General features: G+C 40.6%; 1 protein-coding gene across 4 annotated transcripts in view; it reads left to right on the top strand.

The window, feature by feature from the left end:
* The first annotated feature begins 101 nt into the window (after positions 1 to 101).
* The window catches only part of cnnm2b (cyclin and CBS domain divalent metal cation transport mediator 2b), a 60441-nt gene continuing 35727 nt past the window's right edge, over positions 102 to 24815 (top strand). The window contains exons 1-2 of one of the 4 annotated variants that reach the window (XM_044114192.1): positions 102 to 1940; positions 7955 to 8009. In XM_044114192.1, coding sequence (XP_043970127.1) covers positions 455 to 1940; positions 7955 to 7995 — 1527 coding nt within the window. In that variant the 5' untranslated portion in view covers positions 102 to 454 and the 3' untranslated portion in view covers positions 7996 to 8009. Of the gene's footprint in view, positions 1941 to 7954; positions 8010 to 13002; positions 13190 to 24815 lie in introns of those variants that run through there. The other 3 variants (XM_044114191.1, XM_044114189.1, XM_044114190.1) reach the window with 3 other exon arrangements.

Below are 24815 nucleotides of genomic sequence, written 5' to 3'. Positions count from 1 at the left end.
ATTATTTATTTATTGCTAAAAACAGTCTGATGCTGACCCATCTGGCTTATCTTTTTATTAAATCAGCCAGGAGTCGTGCCCTCGAGTGCAGGGTGCATAAAGAAGCCTGCTTTAAAAAGTCAACGGGTAGAGACTTCTCTCTGCCTCCAAAGATGAGCTGCACTTGTTCCGGAATCTGATTCGCCAAGGAGGCTGCGGACGCCCCGCCCCCCGGCTCGGCCGCCGCCCCTGATTGGTCCTTCCCGTCGCCCGTCTTGGGGACATAGAGAGAGGCACGAGTTGGCCTGTAAGCCTGCGCTGGCTGCTTCTCAGTGTCGGACACGTAGTGGGAAAGAGCAGGTCCCGATGCACAAGTCACGGCAGCCCTGGGCGGAGATGAAGGCGGACTCCGACTGGCTCTGATTTTTCAAAGCCCTTTTCATTCAGGAGCTTGCTTGCCCAGACAGTCATCGATATGGCAGATCCATTATCCCCGGGACCCAACATTGCAAAAATGGCGTCACTTAGCCGGGTCCGAGCTTTGGCGATGATTTTCTTAACTGTCACTGGCTGCTGTGTCACCCCGACAAGTGGCAAGGAGGGCTCCGAGGAGACCGTCATCATCGGGCTCCGGCTGGAGGACACGGACGACATTTCCTTCATGGATAAAGGCTACCTGCGGGTGAGCGAGCGGTCTCGGGTGAAACTGAGGGTCTACGGGCAGAACATCAACAACGAGACCTGGTCCAAGATTGCCTTCACGGAACACGAGCGGAGCCGGGCGGTGGGGGGCTTTGACAGCTCCTCGGGTGATAACCAGAGCCGGGAGGACTCGTCCGGCTCGCATCCTTGCGGAATTAGGACTTCGGATATAATTATATTACCCAACATCATATTGAATCGGAAAACATCCGGAGTAGTCGAGATTGAGGTCAAGCCCCTGCGGAAGACCGAGAGGAGTAAAGCGTACTACCTTTGCATCGCCACCTCCACGCCGGTGGTGGCCGGGTTGCACGACCCGTGGACGGAGAACACCTGGATCTACCACGACGGGGACGACACCAAAGTGATCGTGGTGGAGGAGAAAAAGTTCCTGCTGCCTTTCTGGCTCCAGGTCATCTTCATCTCCATGCTGCTGTGCCTGTCCGGCATGTTCAGCGGCTTGAACCTGGGGCTCATGGCTCTGGACCCCATGGAGCTTCAGATCGTCCAGAACTGCGGCACGGAGAGGGAGAAGAACTACGCCAAGAAGATCGAGCCGGTCCGGAGCCAGGGGAACTACCTGCTCTGCTCGCTCCTGCTCGGGAACGTGTTGGTGAACACCACGCTGACCATCCTCTTGGACGACATCGCCGGCTCTGGGCTCATCGCGGTGGTCATGTCCACCATCGGGATCGTTATCTTTGGTGAAATCGTGCCGCAGGCCATCTGCTCCAGACACGGCCTGGCCGTGGGGGCAAACACCATCTTCCTCACCAAGTTCTTCATGCTGCTCACCTTCCCCGCGTCCTACCCGGTGAGCAAGCTGCTGGATTACCTGCTCGGACAGGAGATCGGCACCGTGTACAACAGGGAGAAGCTGCTGGAGATGCTGCGCGTCACGGACCCCTACAACGACCTGGTGAAGGAGGAGCTGAACATCATCCAGGGCGCGCTTGAACTCCGGACTAAAACCGTGGAGGACGTCATGACGCCGCTGAGAGATTGCTTCATGATGCCAGGGGACACGATCCTGGACTTCAACACCATGGCCGAGATCATGAGGAGCGGCTACACGCGCATCCCGGTATTCGAGGGGGAGAGGTCAAATATAGTGGATCTGCTGTTTGTCAAGGACCTGGCCTTCGTTGACCCGGATGATTGCACGCCGCTCAAAACCATCACAAAGTTTTACAGCCACTCGCTGCATTTTGTCTTTAATGACACCAAGCTGGATGCGATGCTGGAGGAGTTTAAAAAAGGTGAGAAAAGCACGATTTTTGTTGTTGTCTCTGTATGGAAAGCCAAAAGTGACACAATCCAGTACATTATTATTTTTTTAGGTAAGTTATCTTTTATGTATGACTTACAATAATTAATTGGGAAATTCAATAGTGTTAAATATTAATTGTCAAAGTCAGGGTAGTTACAAAGCTATTAATCCACTGCTTTTCATCCACAATGTGTGTCTGATTACATTCCTGTAATATATATTTTCAACCATTTTGATCATCTGCACTCATGTTTATTCACTTTCAGAATAAACATTAATACTAATTCTTATTAGTATTTCTTCATTCTTATATTTTTATTCATATTTCTGATCCCTTCATTTTGTAAAATACTTGCTTTTCACTTTACTTTTTGTGTTTGCCTCTGGAACTCTCCTTTAGTGAAACAATACTTGTCAGAAATAGTTAGTTGTATGCTCTGTAAATATGTAGAATACACAGCTGTTTAACATTCAAGATGTCTAATTGTAAAAAAGGTACGTAATGTTTGAGATGTGATAGCCTAAGCATGAATCATTCAAATTGGTGCTATGATAAGATATTCCACAGTTGTTTATTGCTATTGTAATTTTGATTCCTAGACTTAAGAAAAAACGTAGAATAAATATGCTAAGTTCTGCAGTACTTACTGTAGCTTTTGTCTTAAAAATTATACCTGCCAAAGGTTTTTCCTCTTTAAAGGCTGAATCGAGTCTAACAAATGGATGTGAACTGGTTAGTTAGTCAGGCTATCTGCTCAGATAGCCTGTAGTCAGCAGGTTTAACAGATGAACAGATGGTAGCCAATTGTATGGCACTACTTTTGCTTTCAAACCATAACTGTCCCTGTTTTCTGAAACGCTGAACTGTAATTGAAGGAAAATATATAGGAACTTTATTTCAATGGTGCCCCCAAGACAGGGTATGGCAAATGTAGATCAAGTTAAGCTAACTCTTTATACGATTCGGTTATGTTTTTCAAGTGTGTTCCTGTCTTTATGCAATTAAATAGTTAGCATAAAACTGAATTCAATGGATCCAACATACATCACAGTATTGAAATAAAACCTGCAAAGCAATAAAAGGAAAAACACTTGATCTGCTGAAACACTTATTTGCAAATCTGCATAAAATTAAGCGTGAACTGTCTGGAGATTTGCTGACAGATAAAAAAAAAATAAATACATGATAAATTTTTTTAATTAAATAAATATTTGCGTTTAAAATGTAAATATAACATAAATTGAATAAAGAGATTTTAAAAATTATAAATACTTAGTTACAGGCAAATAGCTTTTTCATTGATTGTGTGAATTGTGACACTTTTGGTTCTCCGTAGCGCCCATATTGTCTGTACATGTGAAATGTTTCAGGACTCTCACATCTTCACTCGTTATTAAACTGGTGTTTCACCTGTCTGCCCTTCCTCTTGAGTCAGGTAAGGTATTGAGATGAGTTGTGCCATAATTTATGAACCTTTCATTCTGCTCTGGATGCCTTTGTCGCAGCTGCAGGCCAGGTTGTTTCAAATGACCTCAAACAGTCTAAACCAGATTTTCAGGAGCAGAGTGAGGAGAACGTATTTCTGCCCTCCTTTTGACAAGATATTCCTTGCAGTGAAAGCAAACAAAACAAAACAAAACCAAAAAATAAAAAAATAAAATTAAATCACAGGAGCACCAACATGTGGCTGATGTTTCAGCCTGATCAGCCACATCCTTAGCCGCTATAGCTTCCTGTAAACGGGGAAGCAGGAGGTGCCCTTATCACTCTCCATCACTTCCGCTCAGTGTTAATGTTCACACTTCTCCCACTCTCCTCCAGCTTTCCACAGCTTCTTACCTTGCCTCTGAAGCCTCCCCTGCCTCCCCCACTGCCCCTTTCTCTCTTTCTCTCTCTCTCTCTCTGGTTTGTAAAGCAGTGGGACATGTGGGAATGGTGCAACGTCGGTGCCGGGGTTATCAGGTGAGGGCATCTCGTTTGAGAACCTGCTTAAATCCGTCTCTGCCTCTCTCGTGCTCGCATCTGAGCGATGGTGGCGATAACAGCTTTTGTCCGGCGCCGGAATGCGGTTGAGTGGATAATGAATAACTGCCTCTAACACCTCCGAGCCCCCGAGTGTTTGTCCGCGCATGTCGTTTGACAAAGATGCTTACCTCACCTGTGGTTTATTTGGGCGGAGGAGGCGGTTTGATTTCCGCCCTCGCTCTGTGGGTTGTGTCTCACTAAGACAACTGCTGCTGGATTTAATGCAAGTTCCTCCTAAAAATACAAAGCTGCCGGAGCGACAGCTAGGCGCGCCCGTCCGCAGCTCATTTACCAATACTCTAAAATGTTGGAAAAAGCATGATTGGTAGCCTCGCATGCTCATTAGAATAATCACTTTACTTTTAAGAGGATTAATCAGGAGGTGAAACAGAACAAATCATTCAGCTCCATTACCAGAAATTAGGTGAAGTTCTCCGTGCCAAATTAGCATTACGTAACGTACTATTTGTTTTCATCACAGTTGACTGGTTACAGACAGGCACTGTTATTGAGAGGAAACAAACGTCCGTCTTTCGGGGTTATTTTATTAGTATTGTTGCCGCCGTGTCAAGCAGAAAAGTTTTGAGACCTTTTAAGCTTTATTGCACTTTGCCACATTTTCTGTTTTTGAATTTTATTTCGGAATAGAACGATTTTATTTCCATCGTTCAGAGTGATGTCAGCCCACCAGAGGACTGTCCTCGTTTTTGACATCTTTTAACCAGTATTCATCCCCTTCTGTGAGTTGAATACCGGTCAACTCACAGAAGGAATGATTGGAATGAAAGCCAGTTTTTAAAGATATTTTATGGATTTTTTTTTTTTTTTTTTTTTTTTTTTTAAGGAAAAAAGTTAATTTTGCATTAAAAAAAAGTATTTCTAAACCATATTACCCAGACCTACTGCCAGCTTTGCATATCTATGACTGGTGTTTTTTTTTTACCCATTTGTTATTTGTGGATATTTAAAATGTCTGCAACATGTGGATGCAGAGCCACATTCGGCTCGTTACCCCTTCCACAGTGGCTCTTACAAAATCAAAAATGAAATGTTTTTGATTTTGGATGCTATCGGAAGTGGTCATTTTAGGAGTTTTCCCGTAAGTTCTTATGCAAAACCTGCATCGTGCATCTACAACACTTTTAGAAGCTTCAAACTAGGCTCACCTCATTCTACTTTTTTTTTTCCTTTCTTCTCTCGTAACAGAGGATTCATGTTGTTCTAAAATCTGAAAATAGAAAGACGTTTTAGTTTAATTTTATTGAACTAATCATAATATGTTCTCATACTGCGACATCTTATGTTGTATTTAGATAATCTACTGACGATAGTTGTGTTGTCATCAGATGAGAGCTGCTTCTCCTCCAGAGTCACTATGGATCTCTCCGTTTGATGCTGTCCTTGCACAGTCTGTCTGTTTAGATGGACAGTCATGTCCTGGTAGGTTTACAGCTGTACTGTTTCCATTGTCAGAGGACAGATTGAACATCATTCAGTGTGATAGTCAGTGCTTGGGATGTTGTTTTGTGACGTAACCTTTTCTAATTGATGCTACTCGATGCTTCCAGAAAAGACAATTTTTGGGCAATTTTATGCTCCCAGTCTTTACGAACTGTTTAGAGATGACTTCTTCTTTTTCCAACATGACTGTTTTACCGGTGCATAAATCAAGGCCCTTATATACATCAAGGACTCAGATCACAGCCCTGACCCAGGAGCACCGTTTGAACGTCAGTGTCTGGCCTCACAAATGAGATTTAGAAAGAAAATGGTCAAAAATTCCCACAAACACAGACTCAAATTTTGTTTAAAGCCTTCCTAGAGGAGTTAAAGTTCTTGGTGTGACGCAATGTGGGCCAACACCACAATTAATCATTTGTCTTAACAACTTAACTTTCATGTGTGTAAAAAGCAAGTGGTGAAAAAGCTTTATAGCGATTTTCCAGTCTTTATATACACAACTGTGGGATGGAGACTATAACACCAATCATCAGGTAACTCTGATTTAAACAGTTGCCGAGCAACAAGCAGTTTATGTGTATCTACCCGAACAGATGGTTAACTAGCCTGTTATATGTGTGTTACAGTATGAAGAACAGATACACTGATCTGTGTAATAAGATCTAAAACCCAATACTAAATCTAATTGATTTATAAAAATCATCATCATTTTGTTTTTACAATTGCTGGAATATCGTTCCGCTATTAATTAAAGCAATTACGTAATGGTGTCTGTTTTTTAGATAGAAAGTTTGTCTTACCACAATAATCTTATGTCCGGTTTTATATGTGGTAAACTTTTTTAGAAAAGGACCAGCTTTAAATCAGATCTGTTTCTCACCAGCAGCCTCCCCTTTTCTGTTGATGAATTTATGGCAAATTTTAAAAATAGCACAATTTGACCGCAAAAACATCTTTTTTTTTTCTCTTAATGAAACAAGGTGATGATAAACTACAGGGTGATCTGTCTTTCATGTATTTTGTCAGATCTTTTGTATCCAGTTTCTGAAAGATGGTACATTCAGATTAATACTCATCTTTACATTAGATTAGATAAACTTTATTGTCCCCATGGGGAAATTTGCGTCGCTCTCTTCTGTTTACCTTGAAGTTTACAAAAATCTCATGCTTTCTGTTTACAAGAACTGGAAAGATAGTGATTGCAGTCCACATTCCTTTTTGATGTGGAATCTTGCATTTATGTTGACGTACGATTAAATAAAACTAACATTTCGGTGAAGTTACAGTCGACCACGAAATAATCCAGGACCGGCCTCCAGGGACTACTCATTGTTTATGCTAATCCAAAAACGAAGAAAGCTGCTTTGAAGCCAGTAACTGACCTGTCCAACTTGACTGATGCTAAATGTTAATTGTACAATTCACAGCAAGACTATTGAGTTTTATAAAATGGTTTCATATGCTTTTAGTTTTTGGATACCGGAACTTCCAGGAATATAGAATAAAGAACTCTCCCTGAGCATGTTCTTAATTAGAAAGATATCTATTGCTTCTCTCTGAGATTGTGCTTTTGTCTGAGACGGTACCTTGTAAAAGATTTCCTTTACCTTAAGGTTTTTCACATTTTGCCATTTTAGGACTGCAAATGTTTATGCTGTGTTGGAATTGTGAACCCAGCGTAAAGTACTGCATGAGTGGGAAGGGGAAGCAGCAAGAGATGTCTTGTGAAAGTTTTTTTTTTTTTTTTTTTTTTTTTTTTTTTTCTAAAATAAAATCAGAAAAGTGTCCAGCTTCAGTATTTTTTACAACTATGCTGTGTTGTAATTCTAGCTGCTCGTCTTTTGGGGTTTGTCTCTACCAGCTTTCCATGTTTTGGAGATTGTAGTTTTTTTTAAATTATTATTAATTCTTCTTAGAAAAACAACTCAAGTTCAGTCAGATTGAATGGAGAGTATCTGTGAACATCAGTTTTCTAATCTTGCCAAAAATTCACAGTTGGATTCAGAGCTGGACTTTTACTGGGCCATTTTATCACACAACTATTCTCAAATCTAAATCACTTATACGTTAAGGTGAACTTAGACCCAGGTCTGAAGCATCTTGGGGTGTGAAAAAGTTCTCTTGACCACAGCACCTTCGAACACATTGTCTGCTACTTGGCAAAATTTAATGCAGACCTCAACTGGTCTTCTGTTAAGGTTGGTTTTCTTCCTGTCACTCCTTTGTGACAGACCAGATTTGGAAAGTGCATGACGGGTAATTATCCTGTCAACAGAATTTCTCACCTGAGCAGAGCAGAATGTCTGCAGGTTTTTCAGCAAATCGAATTTAAGACCGAAGAACTATAAATATTGGGGACTGTTGAGGGATTCTACTGTATTACATTCATAGCAAGAGCTGTGAAATTTCTGGGGTCTGTTTGAGGCTTTTGGCAGCAGGTTTGTGCTTCTCACATTGCATATGGCTCTCTGCAGCCTTTACCCCCATAGTGCCAGGATTTTTTTTTTCTTTCACAGATTGTGTCAAGCGTCAGAGGTGCAGAGAAGTGAAGCAGTGATGAAAATGAACACGGTACAGATAACTGCCTATACATTTTCCCTTGCACATGATTGACACAAAAAAAACAACAACATGCTAGCTAGTTAGCAAGTGCCTATTAGCAGAGATCCGGTTGGAAAAAGAAAAGTAGACATGCATGACAACATGCAGCAGAATGAGTAGGAAACAACGGCATCGGTCTCGGTACACTGAGGTTTCTAGCTGTAATGCGGGAAACAAACAAACAAAAACAAAAAAACGGGTGTAAATATTTTTTCCCTCCTCACTGTAATTTATGTCAACCTGCTGTGTATCCCATCAGTGGAAGAAAGCAGCACCAGGTCCGCGTCCACATCATATTTGCAACACGCTTACAGTAAACCAGTCGGTTCAGCTTTAGTGGCTGAATCACAGTGTTCCCGCGGCTGGCGGCACACCAGAGGGAATTTGCCTTCGCTTCGCCTCCCTCTGGGGAAGTCATAAGCAACTGTTGAAGGGAGGGCGGCGGGGTCAGAGTTTCCAGTCAATCTGGCTCTGCTCACAGTGCACTCTCACTTCAAAGTGCTTTGTGTTATAAGTCACTGTTAATTAATTTGTTGCCTCTCGCAGAGCTGCATGCGTGTCCGAAGACTGTTACAGAAAGAATAAAAGGCCACGCATATCGTCCAGGATGCTGTCCGATGTTTTATTGCGATTGTTGTGGCCTAAAATTTGAAAGACTTTTTTTTTTTTTTTTTTCAAAAAGTTGTGGTTAAAGTTGCAATTTATTTAAATCTTTATTCTTTTCAAAAAACACAAAAAACATTGAAATTGCTGCCCTTCTCTTTTCTCATCAAGTTATAATCCTGCTGCCCCCCCCCCCCACCCCGCATCGTCGTCCTGCAGGGAAATTTGTGTTCGATGAGTGAATTTGCATTACTCGTTGCGGCCGCAACTTCCTGGAGAGACTGAACATTGTGCTGATGCAGACGGTGTTTCTTCTCTCGTAGATTGTGGGAATTTCTTAGAGATGATTTTTACACTCTTCCATAATTCACTGTAATACTTTCTTTGAGGTTTCTGGTCTCAGAAACGACACAAAAGTTCCTTTTCTCTGTAAAAGAAAGAGAGGTGTTACACCTTGATTCGATACAGAATATCTGGCCACATCTTAGCGACACACTGTACCTGTCACAGGTCTCCACAACACAGGTCCAACAGGTCAGGGGTCGCAGCGAGCTTCACGCAGGAGCCTTTTAATGCAGTCAGACACCCCTGTGGAAACTTCTGGCCCCTTCATTAATTGCTGTGTCTCCGACTGCAACAATTACCGTCATGCAGGGGTTGTTTGGTCCAGCTGCAGGGTCACTGGTTAATGAGTGGATCAGCGCATGCCATTTGGGACTCAACCGAGTGGCAGAGGCAAAATCAGGAATTCGGCTTTAGAGTGAGGTGTGCTATTCCTGAAAGTCAAAGTTTCTCAATGCGAGTCAGCGGTCGGGGCGTTGCTCACGTCACAGCATGTATTACCGTAACCATAAACTCAGTTGGCTCTTACTCTTGTAAACTGCTGTTTTAGTTTGCCAGCTCCTTGCTTGTTGTGAATATCCATATTACCTTGTATTCAGCTGTGATTATTTTTTTTTCTTTCAGTTACAGAGTAAGGCATCCTGGGTAAAAACACTGAACTACTTCCCCTGATTCCTGTAATATAGGCCAATCTATGCTTAATTCACACTGAGCAACCTAAACAACCTCTGTGTGCAGCGCTTTGTCTTAAGGGGGGGAATTGTTTTTCCTGTTCCAGCGTTGACAAAACTGTTGTGCTTGGTTTTCTGTTCTCTGGGTGCCGTTGTGGAGGATATGATAGCAAGCGCCTGGTAAACCGGGGGATTAAATGGCATCATGTTGGTAAGAACACTTGATGTTTCCTGATGAGGGACTCTCCTTTGAACTCAGTAAGACTTAATCAGCCAGCTGCTCACTTTATTAGAAGTGAAGAGGGTTTTTTTTCTGCATCTCAGTTTACTTGTTCTTACAGGGCACAAGTGTTATTGAAGGAACGATTGGAAGTGTGATGTTCTCCTGTGTGGAAGGGGATTTCTTTTAGAAAGGTGCAGTCGTTTGTGTTTGGAAGGCATGTTGCCAGAATCACAGCAAAGCAATCTGTGCTTCGTTATAAAAGCTATCCAAACTAAGACTACTTGAAAAACAATTGTCTTGCTTGTTAAATTGTGAACAAACGACAATTATACGCACTTTTTGGGGCTCAGATTAAGTAGTTTTGCCCTGGCTTCACTTAAGAATCTTCTTCCCATAATGCTTGGAACATGTGTTGAGGGAGTTTCTCTTGAGTTAGCAAACAGAAACTAAAAGAAATTAATTAATCGCGTGGTAAATTAAAACAGACGCAATAATTTCCATTTGCATGATTTATGATTTCTCTCTTTTCTCTCTTTCTACCAAAAATTGGATGATAATAGGCTTCAATTTGGTGCAGTGGTCTCAACAAGCTCTTTTTTTTTCTGAAGGACCATTTCGTTTATAGAGACTTCATTATTCATGTTAGTTGTCGTTTCTGTTATTTCAGTTATTTATTTGGGATACTTAAAATATCTTCCAGTTCCAGTGTTAAATGCTCAGTAGAATTTAAAATGTATTGATCTTTGAGGTTGTGTTCTTATTATTATTATTATTATTATTATGCTATTACCACTATATTACTCTATTTTCTTGTTTATTGCAATAACTTCTCTGACAATTGCAGTCCAGCAGAATTTGTCATAGTGACAGGTTTACCCGGAAAGCTATTTTTTGATGCTACAAATGATCACATGTACACTAAAGGAATGTTTCAGGTAAGAAAATGTTAATTTTGTCATTTAAATTGAATGGCATTGTTTATTTATTTGCATTTTGAAATGCATTTCCAATACTGTATAAAATAAGTTCAGTTAAAATCTGAGCTAGCAGGAAGCCAGTCCTAAAGAACCTAAAGAACAAATAGAAAGTAGTAGCCTTTTTTTTGGTTTTGTTCATTGCTAAATGTGTCAACAAAATGCATCGTATCCGTGCAGCTTTGGACACCAATGAGGAAAAAAAAAAAGACTGACTTCTGGCGTGTAAGGTGTTGACTGGACTGAACTCTGGTGTGTGTTGTGTTACAGGACTCGCTTTAGAATTGGCCTACATTCTTCAGATTCTGGTGCAACATGGAGTAGGCTTTTAAGACCCGATTAGTACAGCAGTCGAGTGTGAATCTAGACATGGTGCATTCCCAGAGCATGTCTGATGGGGAATTGTAACTTTCCTATACATTTGTTAGTTGTTTTTCTTTTAAATAGATCTCATGATACTACATCACTCACCTCAGAACCATCTTCATTATACAGCGGAATAGCCAACTTTGCAACAAACTTAAAGGTCGAATTCAACTTGCTTGCATTAAGCTAAGTTTGAAATCATGTAATGCAAACCTGGACTGGGTTGTTCAACAAAGAAACTGCTAAGTATTACCTTACTATAGTTGGAATTAAAGGGCCACGTTTTCCAAGCTTGCTCCACTTGGCAAAGGTCTCCAAAAGGCAGTCAGAAACACAGTAAGCTGCTGTGAAAGAAGTAATCACGTATTTCTGAAAAGCTAACCCCTTATTGATGACCTGTTATGTATGAAAGATGCGTCATTTATTCCCTCTGTATCTGACCTGGTCCCTTCTGATGTCATCTTTATCCATTTTCAGTCCTGAGGAATCAAGAGGCTGCTTATAGCAAAACGTTTAGTTTGCTTTAATCAAACTGTCAAGAGAGTCTGGTTCATTTGGGGAGGTGGTAATGCGTAATTGATCCATGATGCGGACCAAAGAGCGAACTCTGGTCCTCCTAAAAACCTAATCCCAGCTCATTGGCGTGAATTCTGGTGCGGTCTAAATGAATATGTGGATGCAAACTGACCGGAGACGTCTCCAAATGCAGGAAGCGAACTATAGCGCAGGGCACTCTGGATAAATACAACCAAAACAAACAGGCAAGTCGAACACTAGAGAGAGAAATGGCTCATTGTCCTTTGCTAAAGACAAAAGAGAAAACGCTAAAATCTGACACCACTTCATTTTTGTCTAACTTTTGTGAAGAAGGAAGTTGGGTTCAGTGACTTCTTCAGAGGTTTTCAAGTTGTTTCCTTCAGAGGTTCTTGTTGCAGCACCACCACAGGCAAGTGATTGAAAAGGTAACAGATGTTGCAATTTTGGTCCCCAATCAAAGTCGCTCTACATTTTAGGGATAGTTCATTGTAGTAGATTTCGTGGTATTAGGATGTTTCCTTTGTTGTTTTGATATCAAAACAGATACAAATTGTCTGAAGTGGTAAAATATGTAGATTTAGCTTCAATCAAAGACCGAATGGTGTTTTTTTTTTTTTTTGTCATTAACATGAGCCTGTTGCATCTTTCTGAATCAACCCAGCTGCAGACTCATTAGTGACTCCTGTCACGTCCAGTAGCCGCTTATGATGCGCTGCTCCTGAAGAACTGCTTTTGTAGTTCTGTGTTGTGCGTGTGGTTAAGGGGCCGAGCCTGCCTTCGGCGCGTGTTACCTAGGTTCTGTCGCCAAGCACCACGGTGGAAAAGTTATTATGCAATTCAGAATGCCACCACCCCCACGTTGCTTTTATGAATCTGTTTCCCACAACAGCGATCGCACCAGACCTCTACGTGTCTTTAATTTTTTTCTCTTGTTTACAGATTATTTAGACTTTATGATTTATTTTGTCACAGAACTATAAGACTCAGAAGCTCTTACTGAACCTTAGAGCAGATCCAAAGGGGCGAGAGCTACATTTACCAAAAACAAATTACAGTTCTTATAAAAGTATTCACTCCCCTCGAACTTATTTTTGTCACGTTACAACCAAAAACTCCAATATACTTTAGTGGGATTTAACACAAAGTAATTGTTTAGTGGCTACATTAATTTTATTATTGTTTTTTTTTTTTATGATAAAAATCTGAAAAGTGTGACATGCATTTGTGTTTGTCCCCCTTTACTCTAGAAACACTAACAAGGACCCATTGCAACCAGCTGCCACAGTTTCAGTAAAAGATTTGTTAGCAAACATGATTAAGCAAACAACATCATGAGGAGCAAGAAGCAGAGCCGAAAGGTCATGGAGAAAACGATGGAGAAGTTTAAAGCATGAAACATCAAGAAAATTAAGTTGATATTCTGCTGTTGTTGACAAAACACAATTTTCCAATTGCGTTGTTTCCATTAAATTGAAAATGCAGTTAAAATCACACATGAATAAGTTTGTTTGACTCGGTGTCAATTAAAGATATATTCTAAGTTTTTAAAACAGCTTTTCACCGACACTCTTCATCTAGTCTGGTTAAGACAGTAGTGTTTTTTTTTAAAGAAGGCAACAACTTTAATTCTTTAGATATGTACCCATAAAACCATGAATCCTTTTAATTCCACTTTACAATTAAGAACTACTTTGTGTTGGTTGATCACATGGACTTCCAATAAAATGAATAAAAATTGATGGTTGTAAAGTTTAGAGGTTAGGACTACCTTTGCAAGGCCGAGTATAAGTGTGAATCTCCTATGCAAAACATTTTCTCATGTTTATTTGGATAGCTGCTCTCAACTCAAATACCTTACAACCACTGCAAGTTCACAAAGGCACCGAATTTCCCAGAGCCATCATAAATATAGTTTGCAAATAAAACAGACCTGTTTTATTTAACAGATATAATTTTTTAAAGAAAAATCCTCAATTTGTTTATTTATTTATTTTTCTTCTCATAAAAAAACAATTCTTTACGTCTTTGAAAAGGAGGAAATGCTTATTTTGTCTGCGGTTATGTCTTTAAGATTTTATCTGAGTCATTTGGGTGTTGAACATTACGTCACTCATGTAAAATGAACGGAAATTACTGCCATTACTGTCGCTGCACTGTATGATGATTAGGAGAGGGATTATGCTCAGATCAGTGCGTCTTAATAGCAGATTGGAGTTCTCAGAAGTCGGTACCGTTTTCCTGTTAGCATCAAATATGCTGTGAAACTGACTGAACATGTCAGAATTCAGCTAGCCTTATTGTTTGCCTCAGCAAGACTGTTTTACATTTAAGTTATACAGAACACAGAAATATGAATGTCTGCTAAATGTCCTTGTGACAACAGGTGTATGTTTTGTTTTCATGTCCAATGAGGATAACACCAATCTTAGCTTATTAAATTTGAGAGCATCACTGTATTAAAAGCTATCAGTGCATATCACTCGATATCTTTTTGATTAATTTTGATAAAATTCTAAAACTATCCCCATCTTGCCATTTAAATCATTAAAATACAGTTTTACTAACTTTCTTGAAGCAAATACCTCTTTTCCTTCTTTGACATAGGTGTGATGTCAACATCTAATATTAGCATGGTTCTTATGTGATCTTGAGCTAAAGAGTAGAGAGCCGTAACTCGGAGAGTTCAAAAAAGAAAAGTTGGGCGTGCTGCGGTGGCGTAGGGGATAGCGCGACCCACGTATGGAGGCCTTGAGTCCTCGACGCGGCTGTCGCGGGTTCGATTCCCGGACCCGACGAAATTTGCCGCATGTCTTCTCCCCTCTACTTCCCCCTTTCCTGTCAGCCTACTGTCATATAAGGGACACTAAAGCCCACAAAAACACCCCCTGGTGGGGAAAAAGAAAAAAAAAATAAGCTGCTAACTTTTCCAAATCTATTTACAGACAGAAGTTGAAACCCCAAAATGTTAAAAATCTGACACAGTTTGTTCAGCCTTCCTGTTTCCTGCTGAATCCTCGCTCTCTCTCCTTCAGCCTGAATGGATACATCACAAAATCCAATTTACTTTCTGTGCTTCCTCTGACATCAGAATCAAACACCTCACTGATACTGAAGATTTAACACTGTCCTCTCTGATATCAGGATAATCTGGTTACACTTAGAGTAGTCTGGTTCACTGATTGGGAAAGTTGGGATTTTTAAGTTTCTGTCTGGGCCAAGAAATCTGAACTTCCACACATTTCTCTGTGCATCTCCTGTCCAGAGTTGCTGACAGTGACTTGGTGTGTGCTAGAATCTCCGTAAGAAAGCCTGTGGCTCGTAGGTTCACTCATAAACAAGAATCCTGTTTGACATTAATTGTTAAAGACAGAAGTGCTGAGCCTCAGCTACGCTTCAACGTTTGGTTTGAGGCAAATAAGTAGCTGGATGGCAAATGGAAGAATGTCTGGTGAGACAGCAGTAGTTTGAAGGGTGTTGACTGGGTTTTATATGATATATTGATATTCTTTTAACCATATTTATAACTTCCACAAGTTAGCCACATGGAAATGGATTCTGTCAGTCCTAAGGCTGCGTTGTATAACTGAAAACTGCAAGCAGACAGTAGATCCACAGCAGCAACAGCCGTGGAGGAAAGGTTGTCTTTGTGAATGAAACACATGGCTGCTGTGATACAGCAGTTCAACAACGCAACAGCAGCTGTGAAGGAGAGGACAGGATAATGTAAACAAGCAAAGCAAAGCTGTTGTTGATTCAGCAACTGTAACGTGGCATTACACCGTGTTCCAAATTATTATGCAAATTGGATTTAAGTGTCATAAAGATTACAGTTTTTGTTGTGCTATTAAATTTATAGATGGTATTGTGTGTCAGGGCTCTTTGAATCACTATAATTAATTTCAGAGAGCTGGTTGATTAGTTTGTCTGGTGAGGTCAATTAAAGGAAATCTACTTAAGAAGGATGTTCCACATTATTGAGCAGGCCACAGGTTTCAAGCAATATGGGAAAGAGAAAGGATCTCTGCTGATGAAAATCATCAGATAGTGTAGTGCTGTATGACAAGGTATGAAAACATTAATATTTAATGAAAACTGAAGCGTTATCATCATACTGTGAAGAGATTTGTGGCTGATTCAGAACAAAGATGGGTTTGTACAGATAAAGGCGTAATGAGGAAGGTTTCTGTTTGACAAATTTATCAGATTAAGAGAGCAGCTGTTAAAATGCCCTTACAAAGCAGCAAACAGTTATTTGAAGCTGCTGGTGCCTCTGGAGCCTCAAGGTGGAGGATCCTCCAGAGGCTTGTGGTGCATGAACCTACTATTGGGCCCCTAACCAGAGCTCACAAGCAGAAACAGTCGCAGTCGGCCCAGCCGTACATGAGGATTCATTTTCAAACAGACTTGTTCACTGATGACTGCTGTGCAACCCAGGATGGTCCAGATGAACGCAGTAGTGGATTGGTGGTGGATGGTCACCACGTCCCAACACGGCTGTGATGTCAGCAAGGAGGTGGTGGAGTCATGCTTTGGGCTGAAATCATTGGTCGGCCCCTTCAGAGTCCATGAAGGTGTGAAAATGACCTCAGCAAAATATATGGACTTTCTGACTGGTCACTTTCTTTCATGGTTCAAAAAGAAGAGCCGAACCTTCAGTAGCAAAATCGTCTTCATGCATGACAATGAACCATCTCATGCTGCAAGGAGTGTGTCACTGTGTCATTGGCTGCTATAGGCATAAGAGGAGAAACTCATGGTGTGGTCACCATCCTCCTCTGACCTCTGACCTCAACCCTATTGAGAACCTTTGGAGTTTCCTCAAGCAGAAGATCTAAGAATGCAGTTCATATTAAAACAGCAGCTCTGGGAAGGTATTCTGACTTCCTGCAAAGAAATTCAAACAGAAACTTTTAACAAACTCAGAAGTAAAATGGATGCTAGAATTGTGCTGTGATATCAAAGAAGGTTCCTATGTTAACATGTAACTCTGTCTGTTAAGATGTTTTTGATTGAAATTGCTTTTGATTTTAGTACATGTGACCACTTAATGCTGCATGGGAGAGCTTTGTTCAGTAAATTTTTGATTTATACTGTAATAGTTCGTGACTTGAAAATTATACTGACCATCAGTTGCATTGACCATTTAAGAAAATCTGAGAAAATATCACTTGCATAATAATTTGCAACACTGTGTAAAAGCAAATATTGATGCCGCATTAAAATATCTGCTTTTGGTCAGAGAGAGCTGCGGTAACAAGCTGAAGGAAGCTCATGTGTATTGTAAGAATTGTGAATTCACAAACTTATGCATTTTACTTATACTTACATTTTTTATGTTCATTTTGTTAAATTAACAGCGTGGTTAAAAATACATGGTTTTAGTAAATTTTCCTGTAGAAATCCAGTCTTCAGAACATAGTGAGCAAACAGCGGTGCTGCGGTTGCAACCTGAAAACTCAAGAAGAAATAATATTTGTGAAAAGCTCTGTATAATAAAATCTCAGTTTGCGTTCTATCAGTTTTGATTTTAGATATTCATATTTTGTCAATTTAACAAAAACTGTACATTTTGTAACACTACTAAATATAAAAAAGTAGTCATTAGCATACGGCTGTAATGGTGTTATTGTGGAAATGGACCTTGAAAGCCAAAACATAAATGTACCGTAAACATATCTGTGTGGTTTCTAGCCCACGTAGTCTAATTACAACTTAATTAAATCTCACCCCGTATTTAGTTTTTTATTTTCTCATATTTCTGACTTAATTTTAAACCAGAAAATTCCTAGTCATACTGTCAATGATGGAAAGAAATTCCGATGTAGACGTGTTGATTTGTGCAGTTACTCAGTGTTAAGTCTGTCCTGTGGATGGGTCAAGAGTGGTGGAAGAGGGTTGTCGATATACATTTATCTAAAACCGGGCCCCATTCAGCATTTCTGTCTCCCAGAAAACCCTCCAGCCCGGTCAAACTGGTATCCAGGCTCGGTGCAACACACTTTAGGGAAGCACCACTTGCTTGTGCTGCGAAGTCCCTTCCCCCTTCTCCCAAATTCCCTCTCTCCCTCCTCTCTCCATATTGTCCTCTTACCCATTTCCCTCAGTGTTATAAATTACAAACGACACAAACCTCCAGGCCTAATGCCCTGCTATGGACGCCTTCCAAGCTGCACTTTCTGGAGAACCGAGAGGCCGGCTTCATTGATAACACTGGGCACACTGTCTGTCCCTTTATTTACTGGCAGGGGGAAAAGGCCCAAGACGGGCCCTCCAACAGACCCGAAAGACACCAGTGCTTTTTGCAATCAGCTGATGAAACCTACTTTTCAGAGACTTCGGCTGTGGCAGGCCTTACTTTCATTTGGACATGTGAAACACCTCAACGATGAGTGAAGACTCCTAATGCCAACCTTAAGGTTTAGTGCCGAAGCAAAGGAATACATTACAAAATCCTTCAGGAGAGAAGTCAGTCATTTTGGGGGGAACATTTGGAAAATTCTCACACTATTGTTTCTGTTTCTTAGAAATTGGCACCAGCCCGCCATTAGCATTTAGTAGCAGGAGCCAATGAGGCATTACGTGTCAATCTCCAAAGGGCATGTGACTATTTCAAGCCCTCCTGAAGTGATATCAAGAAGAAAATTGACCTATGAAGAAGTACGCAGATATTGTAGTGGGTTTTAAATGCCAGAGTTAGATTCCACTATTTTTTTTGTAGGCATTTCTGTTCCTTTTTCCTTCGGTTTCACTGTGGAAGAGTGATGCAAATCAAACTTTCACTGTTTGTTATGTTAGTTCCCTCTAAGGACACATCTCACGGTGCATAAATACAGTTGGCTCCAGAGAGTGGTAATGTCATTTCAACCCCCAGTTTAGACTCTTTTTCACACATCTTGGTCAGATTTAACACGTTCTGGGAAAGTGTGAAGAGGTTTTCTAATGCCACACAACCTTATGAGGCAACACAGCACTGCAGTCTCTCTCAAAGCAACGTTGTTATGAAGGCGCAGATGCATTTTTAGGTCATTCAGTTCTCTTGGTATGCCTCTGCACTCTCTGGAGTCTCCTGGCGAACAGCGAGGGAGGGAACTGCTAGTAGAGCCCCACTATGGGTTGCAGGCCCCAGCCACTGCTCCAGCTGACCCTCCAGAGCCAGATTCAATATCGAAGCTTTAACCCCATCTGCAAACTGATCCGCCAGCTTTGAATTATTGTTACTGTGTGTTCTGGTTTGTTTTTGCCTGAGCTTTTGTTTTTGTGCGAAGATATTTGGTTCTGATAGACTGCTGGTTGGTTTCTGATGTCATCTTTGCATGTTTAACATCTGTTCTTTTGGAGTTAAAGTCAATCTTTGTTGTAGCTCAGAGTTTTATAGCTATTTGAGCATCGAAGTGTCAACACCTTCATTCTCTGAGACTAATTTTATTATGTAACGTCCCGAAAATACATTCTGGTGTTTACAGTTCTTTCCACAACTAGTGGCTTCCCTTGTGTAGGTGTGTAAAAAGCATATAAAATATTATTTTGTTCCAGTAGCATAATCTCACATTAAACATTTTTTGAAATTTTAACCTTTAATTTGAAGAAAGAAAAAACACATCAAAGGTTAAGATATATGTATATTTTAAAAATGAAATCTCCAGTGACACAATCCTTACCGTCTCCTCTGTCAACGCTCTGACAATACTCCAGCACTTAGTTTTCTCCTAAAGGTGGTGGAGCATACAGAGATGTGAATCTCTGGCCATTCGTCTGGCACAATGCAGAGTCATCTTGTTTTGTGCATTCTTCTCGTCAGCTAATTGCACAGCTTTTCTGGAGGATTTAGGTCTGGGGCTTGAAACACCTGCGGAAGACTGATGACTTTGCTTCTGGTGAACCGTATATATTGTGCTAAATTATGTACTAAAGTACCCAATGATAATTCACTCTCCATAGAAAAGTCTAAAACATTTCTTTCTTTAAAGCACTCCTGATGGTATGCGTTCTAACTTTGTTCCCTGAGCCTGCAGGTGTACAGATCCTCCATCATACTTAACTATAGATCAAGGGTGCTTGTCCATGCATTTGTCTTTACGGTAGTTTCATTCCAAGCCCAGATGAAAAGCAACGTTCACCTGAAGAAATCACACAGTCCAAAAGGAGAGTGATGTAGGATATGTTTGAGAGCTGTGAGTCAGCAGTGAGGTGTGCGGTAGGAGTGAGCAGAATTCAATGTGGAGGTGCTCTAAGCCCCGTCTTGTTTGTTTTGGTGATGGACAGACTAACAGATGACATCAGACTGAGTCTGCGTGGATTAGGATATTTGCAGATGACATTGTGTTCTGCAGTGAAAGCAGGGCGTAGATAGAGAAGATAGAGAGTTAGAGGTGAGTACTGAAACAGAGAGGAATGAAGATTAGACAGAGACCCACATGTGTGAATGAGAGGGGCACAAGTGGAACTCTGACATAACAGGGAATAACAGTAGACAAGGTGGAGGACTTTAAGCCAATGGTCCAGAGCAATGGAGGGTGTGGAAAAGACATAAAGAAGCATGGAAACAAGTTGGAATGGGTGGAGAAAAGTGTCATAACGTGTGATAAAATGTTACCAGAAAGAATGAATGGAGAAGTGTACAAGACTACTGTCTTATACTACTGTGAGACTAGCTATCTTGAATGATTTAGAGATTGTACCAGTGAGGAAAAGACAAGAGGGAGAACTGGAGGTCGCAAAGCTCAAGATGTTGAGGTTCTCTTTGGGAGTGGCCAGGATGAGAACATCAGAGGGACAGTTCATGTTAAACCTTTAGGAGATAAAGTCAGAGAGCCCAGACTTAGATGGTTTGGACATTTTTAGAGGAGAGACAATGATGATATCAGCAGAAGGATGCGGAGGTTGGACAACGCCACCGGGCAGAAAGCCGAGAGGACGACCAAGAGGAGATTTATTGGTGTGGTGAAAGATGACACGAAGTTAGTTGGTGTGAGAGTAGAGGATGGAGAGGATGGAGACAGCTGATTCACGGTGGTGACCCCTGGAGGGAAAAGCCCAAAGAAAAGGAGAAAAAGATCATTGTGTGTGGTGGCAAAATAACCCTATCCATCCCTGTGTCACAGTTTTCTTGTGACGCACATGCTACAGGAAAACAGGATGATATTGATTTCTAATGATAAAAAGAGAAACCTAGTAAAGAAAGCGTTAAAACCTTCTTTGGTTATATTTATTGAGTATCATTTGTTGGAGTGAGTGGCGTAACAAGTGTTACTCCATTGACTTTAAAAAGCAGTTATTTCTCAACATGGAATATGTTGAATTAATTACTGTGAATTAAAGCACTGTAAATAAAAGACTTGGGTTTTTTTATTTTTATTTTTTTTAAATCAACAATAATTTTAATGTTTTTGTGCTAAAAATGTCGAAGGTGCTGTACTAACATTATCTGCCCAAAACCTTTCTCATCTTCCAACTGTAACAGAATTACAGCATCCTAAACCAGAATCAAATTCAGGTCTAGACACGTAATAATCAACAGCATCTTCATTTATTTCAATCTTTAAGTAAATTGCATTAAAGACCCGAGCCAGCCATGGCTTGTGAAAGTAGCCCAAGTCAAAATTAAAACTTGGACAGTGAACACCATCAAGTTTTAAAATCCGATGTGAAAATTAATGTAAATTTTGAAAGATGTCACAAACTATATAATTGCAAGCCATGATGAACTCACCGGGGGATAAGCGATGCAGTTAAAACAACATGATAGGTCAGGACGTCGGTTTTCTGCTGCATTCTCCAAGCTTGTTGCATAAAGCACAGAAGCTTTTTTTTATATTTTTTTATGAAGTACTTAGCTCATTCTAGCTTTAAGGATTTTGCTCAGCTAATTGTTTTTACAGACGTTTGTCAAAGCTCCAAGCAGACCATGCCAGAAATGAGTGTTTCCCTGTGTTTAATTGTTGAAGCGTGTGTAAAAGACTCCACTACATACTGCTGAGCTGAGTGCCTTTGATGGTTGTCAGATCTTTTACTGAAGGAGTTATTTCCTTGAGGGCAGTCCTTTGGGCAATTATAATTCCTCTAAATATTTAGCTGTCTAAATTAAAGATGCCAGGCCAAGAACCGAGACTCAGGAACCACACGAGGTTTTTAACATGATGATGTTGTCAGCTGTAGGACTATAATCTATGCATAACTTCTCGAGATCATGATTGCCCATGTAGAAAGTAATTCATAGTAATTCAACAACTTTTAAATTTTATTGTGTTTCATTTGGAGACTTGCATATTTTGTCCCGTCTCAAAAAGCTCCGTATCATCGACGTGTATGAACAGCTTCAGCACATGATGCTGAATGTTTCACATGATACTTCCCCTGGTATTATTGGAAATAATAGTGTGTTAGCTGTGATTTTGTTAAAAGACAATATTTTTTTCTTAACAAATGTTTTATTCATCCTACAAAGGTGAGGTTTATCTTTACCATCTCTGTGGAGGCATTTTGGTTCACGCTCCTTATCAGGATTATTATAATGCAGACTCATTCTTTAGTTTTTGAACAAGAACAGCCTGTTTGGCCATCCCAAAGCATCTCATTGAGATTTAAATCCAGACCTTAACTAGGTTACTCGAAACCTGTTGTTTTGTAAGCATGTTTTAGGTGAGCTTGCTGGTTTGTTTTGGATTGTTGTTTTGCAGTATGACCTCAAGTGGACTTGAGCCCAAGGTCACAAACTGATAACTGGACTTTCTCCTTTAGGCTTTTCTGGAAGGAAGCAGGATTTGTTGTTCCATCGTTGACAGTATTTCGTCCAGGCCAGCACACTACCACCACCATGTTTGAATGTATGTTTCCTGTTGTTGAATTGAAAACTTTGACCTGAGGCAGGTGAGGCCCGTTTTTCACTGATATTCAAATTTCTTCGATGATCTGAAACATTTAGGTGTGGGGAGCAAAAGCAAAACCAAAATCTGTAAGGCTGGAAATACTTCTTCATAGAAATGTATGCTCTTAGCATATCCATTGTGGCTGTATCTTTGGAAACATCCATTGCAGATTTTTGTGTTCATTCCTATTGCTTGTGTTGGTTGTAGTCATGCAAATTTCAGAAGATTGGCTGAGATGTTTACTTTGGGCCTCCAGGAACAGAACCAAAAAGTGAACATTTCAGCCTGTTAGCAATCCAAACAAAGAGGCTTGAGTCTGCTATTTCAATACATACAAATACAGAGTATGTTGCTTGACTGGAATCCATTGGAACTGCTTTTACTGATTTCAGAGCAGCGTAGCCTCTCAGGGGTAAAGCTATCTGCAGCAACCGTACGCTGCCTTTTATGTCCAGTACATGTGCTAATGCTCTCTGTTTTAGAGCGTTGCTGCTTGGTTCAGATCACCTGCTGGATCTGTTTTTAGTATGTCCACATGCTGGACGCACTAATGTTGGATTTAAAAGCATGTTTTGATTCAGAGGCTCTGGCATTTCTGTGTGCCTTACTTTGAGATCATGATTTTTTTAAAGATAGTCCTGTGTCCTTAGTCCATCAACCCCCTGAGATCATGGCAAACAAAATAATTTAAAATGTTGGCCAATTGGGGCGTGCTGTGGTGGCGTAGGGGATAGCGCGACCCACATTCGGAGGCCTCCAGTCCTTGACGTGGCGGTCGCGGGTTCGATTCCCGGACCCGGCCGACGTTTGCCGCATGTCTTCCCCCTTCCTGTCAGCCTACTTTCGAATAAGGGACACTAGAGCCCACAAAAAGACCCCCTGCAGGTTAAAAAGAAAAAAAATGTTGGCCAATAATGTTTGTTTGTGTTCTTTGATTTTTTTTTATATATATATATATTTTTTTTTTTTTGCAGGCCTGATTTATTTGTTTATAACTTTTCTTAAAAGGTTCTCATTTTCAGTTGAAAATGATTTGTTGTTTTTTTTCATTTTAAAACTTCAACATAATATAAAGAAAGCCAGTCTGTTTATTAAAGATCAATTTTGAAACACTAATAACAAAATTAGTAATAGTTTAAATTAATGCAAGTCAAGTGCATCATTGTTGAAAAAAATTGATGTTGTTCCAGAAACACTCCAAAACATGTTGCTTTACATTGAATTTGTTGAATGAGTTTTAATTGGGGCCTGCCCATAGCAATGCATAAGGAGAGCAGTGACAGACTTGCGAAGCAAGTCTGTCACTGCCTCCATGCATTGCATGGCAGGCACCTATTGTTCTACACCCAATAGAATGTCTCTTTATTTATTTATTTTCTAGCTCAGCCCACCCACAAAAGTGGTATCAAACGCATGGCTCGATCCCGGAGAGCTATTACTTTGGTGGGATTTGGAGTTACCATGGCGACGTAAAAGCAAAAACGACCCCAAAATCACTAACGAGCTCACCAGGTGCAAGTCTCTGCGTCAAGGGGACGAGGCAACCAGTAAATCCTGAAAATACCCTATTTTTGAGGATTTTCTGTGTAAATCATAACTTTATGTAGAAACGCCATTCAAACTTCATTTTGTAGATACGTCCGTGATCTCTTTTAAAGTGAAGACAGCACGTCAATATGTATTATGGTTTGTCCACAACTTCTTTCTAAGCGACCCAAAGTTTTTGATTTTTGGAAAAATCAGAGTGTGAAGGCCGCTCCGCTAGAGTGAGAGTCAGAGCGACATTTTGACCCCAAATCATTTTTTAACTCGCCCTCACGCTCACAAATATTGCATGATTGGTATCAAACTTGGTCATGACATTGATACGCTGCCTGCTCCGTCAAATGTTTTCAAAAATTATCTAGCGCTTACAGTTTTCTCTCCAGGTGCTTCAGAGCAAAGTCATGCGCCAGGGTAGCAGACAGATCTCACTGATTCACTTCCATGTATTTCTGATAAATTTCAGACCTTGGCACACACTTTTTTTTATCTCATCGCTGTTAATACTGTGAGTGAGGTAGAGATATGAATGGCGGGACTATGTGAGACGACAAATAGCCCTCTCATATGCTTCAAACGGTTTTCGAATATGTATTACGGTTCCCGAACGGAAACAGTTTTTGCAATGCTTTTTTTAGTCAAACTGGCTGGCT

The sequence above is a fragment of the Gambusia affinis genome, linkage group LG04, assembly GCF_019740435.1.
Source record: "Gambusia affinis linkage group LG04, SWU_Gaff_1.0, whole genome shotgun sequence".
Classification (NCBI taxonomy): Eukaryota; Metazoa; Chordata; class Actinopteri; order Cyprinodontiformes; family Poeciliidae; genus Gambusia; species Gambusia affinis.
The sequence above is the reverse complement of the archived record's forward strand: the minus strand, read 5'-3'. Positions and strand labels throughout refer to the sequence as shown.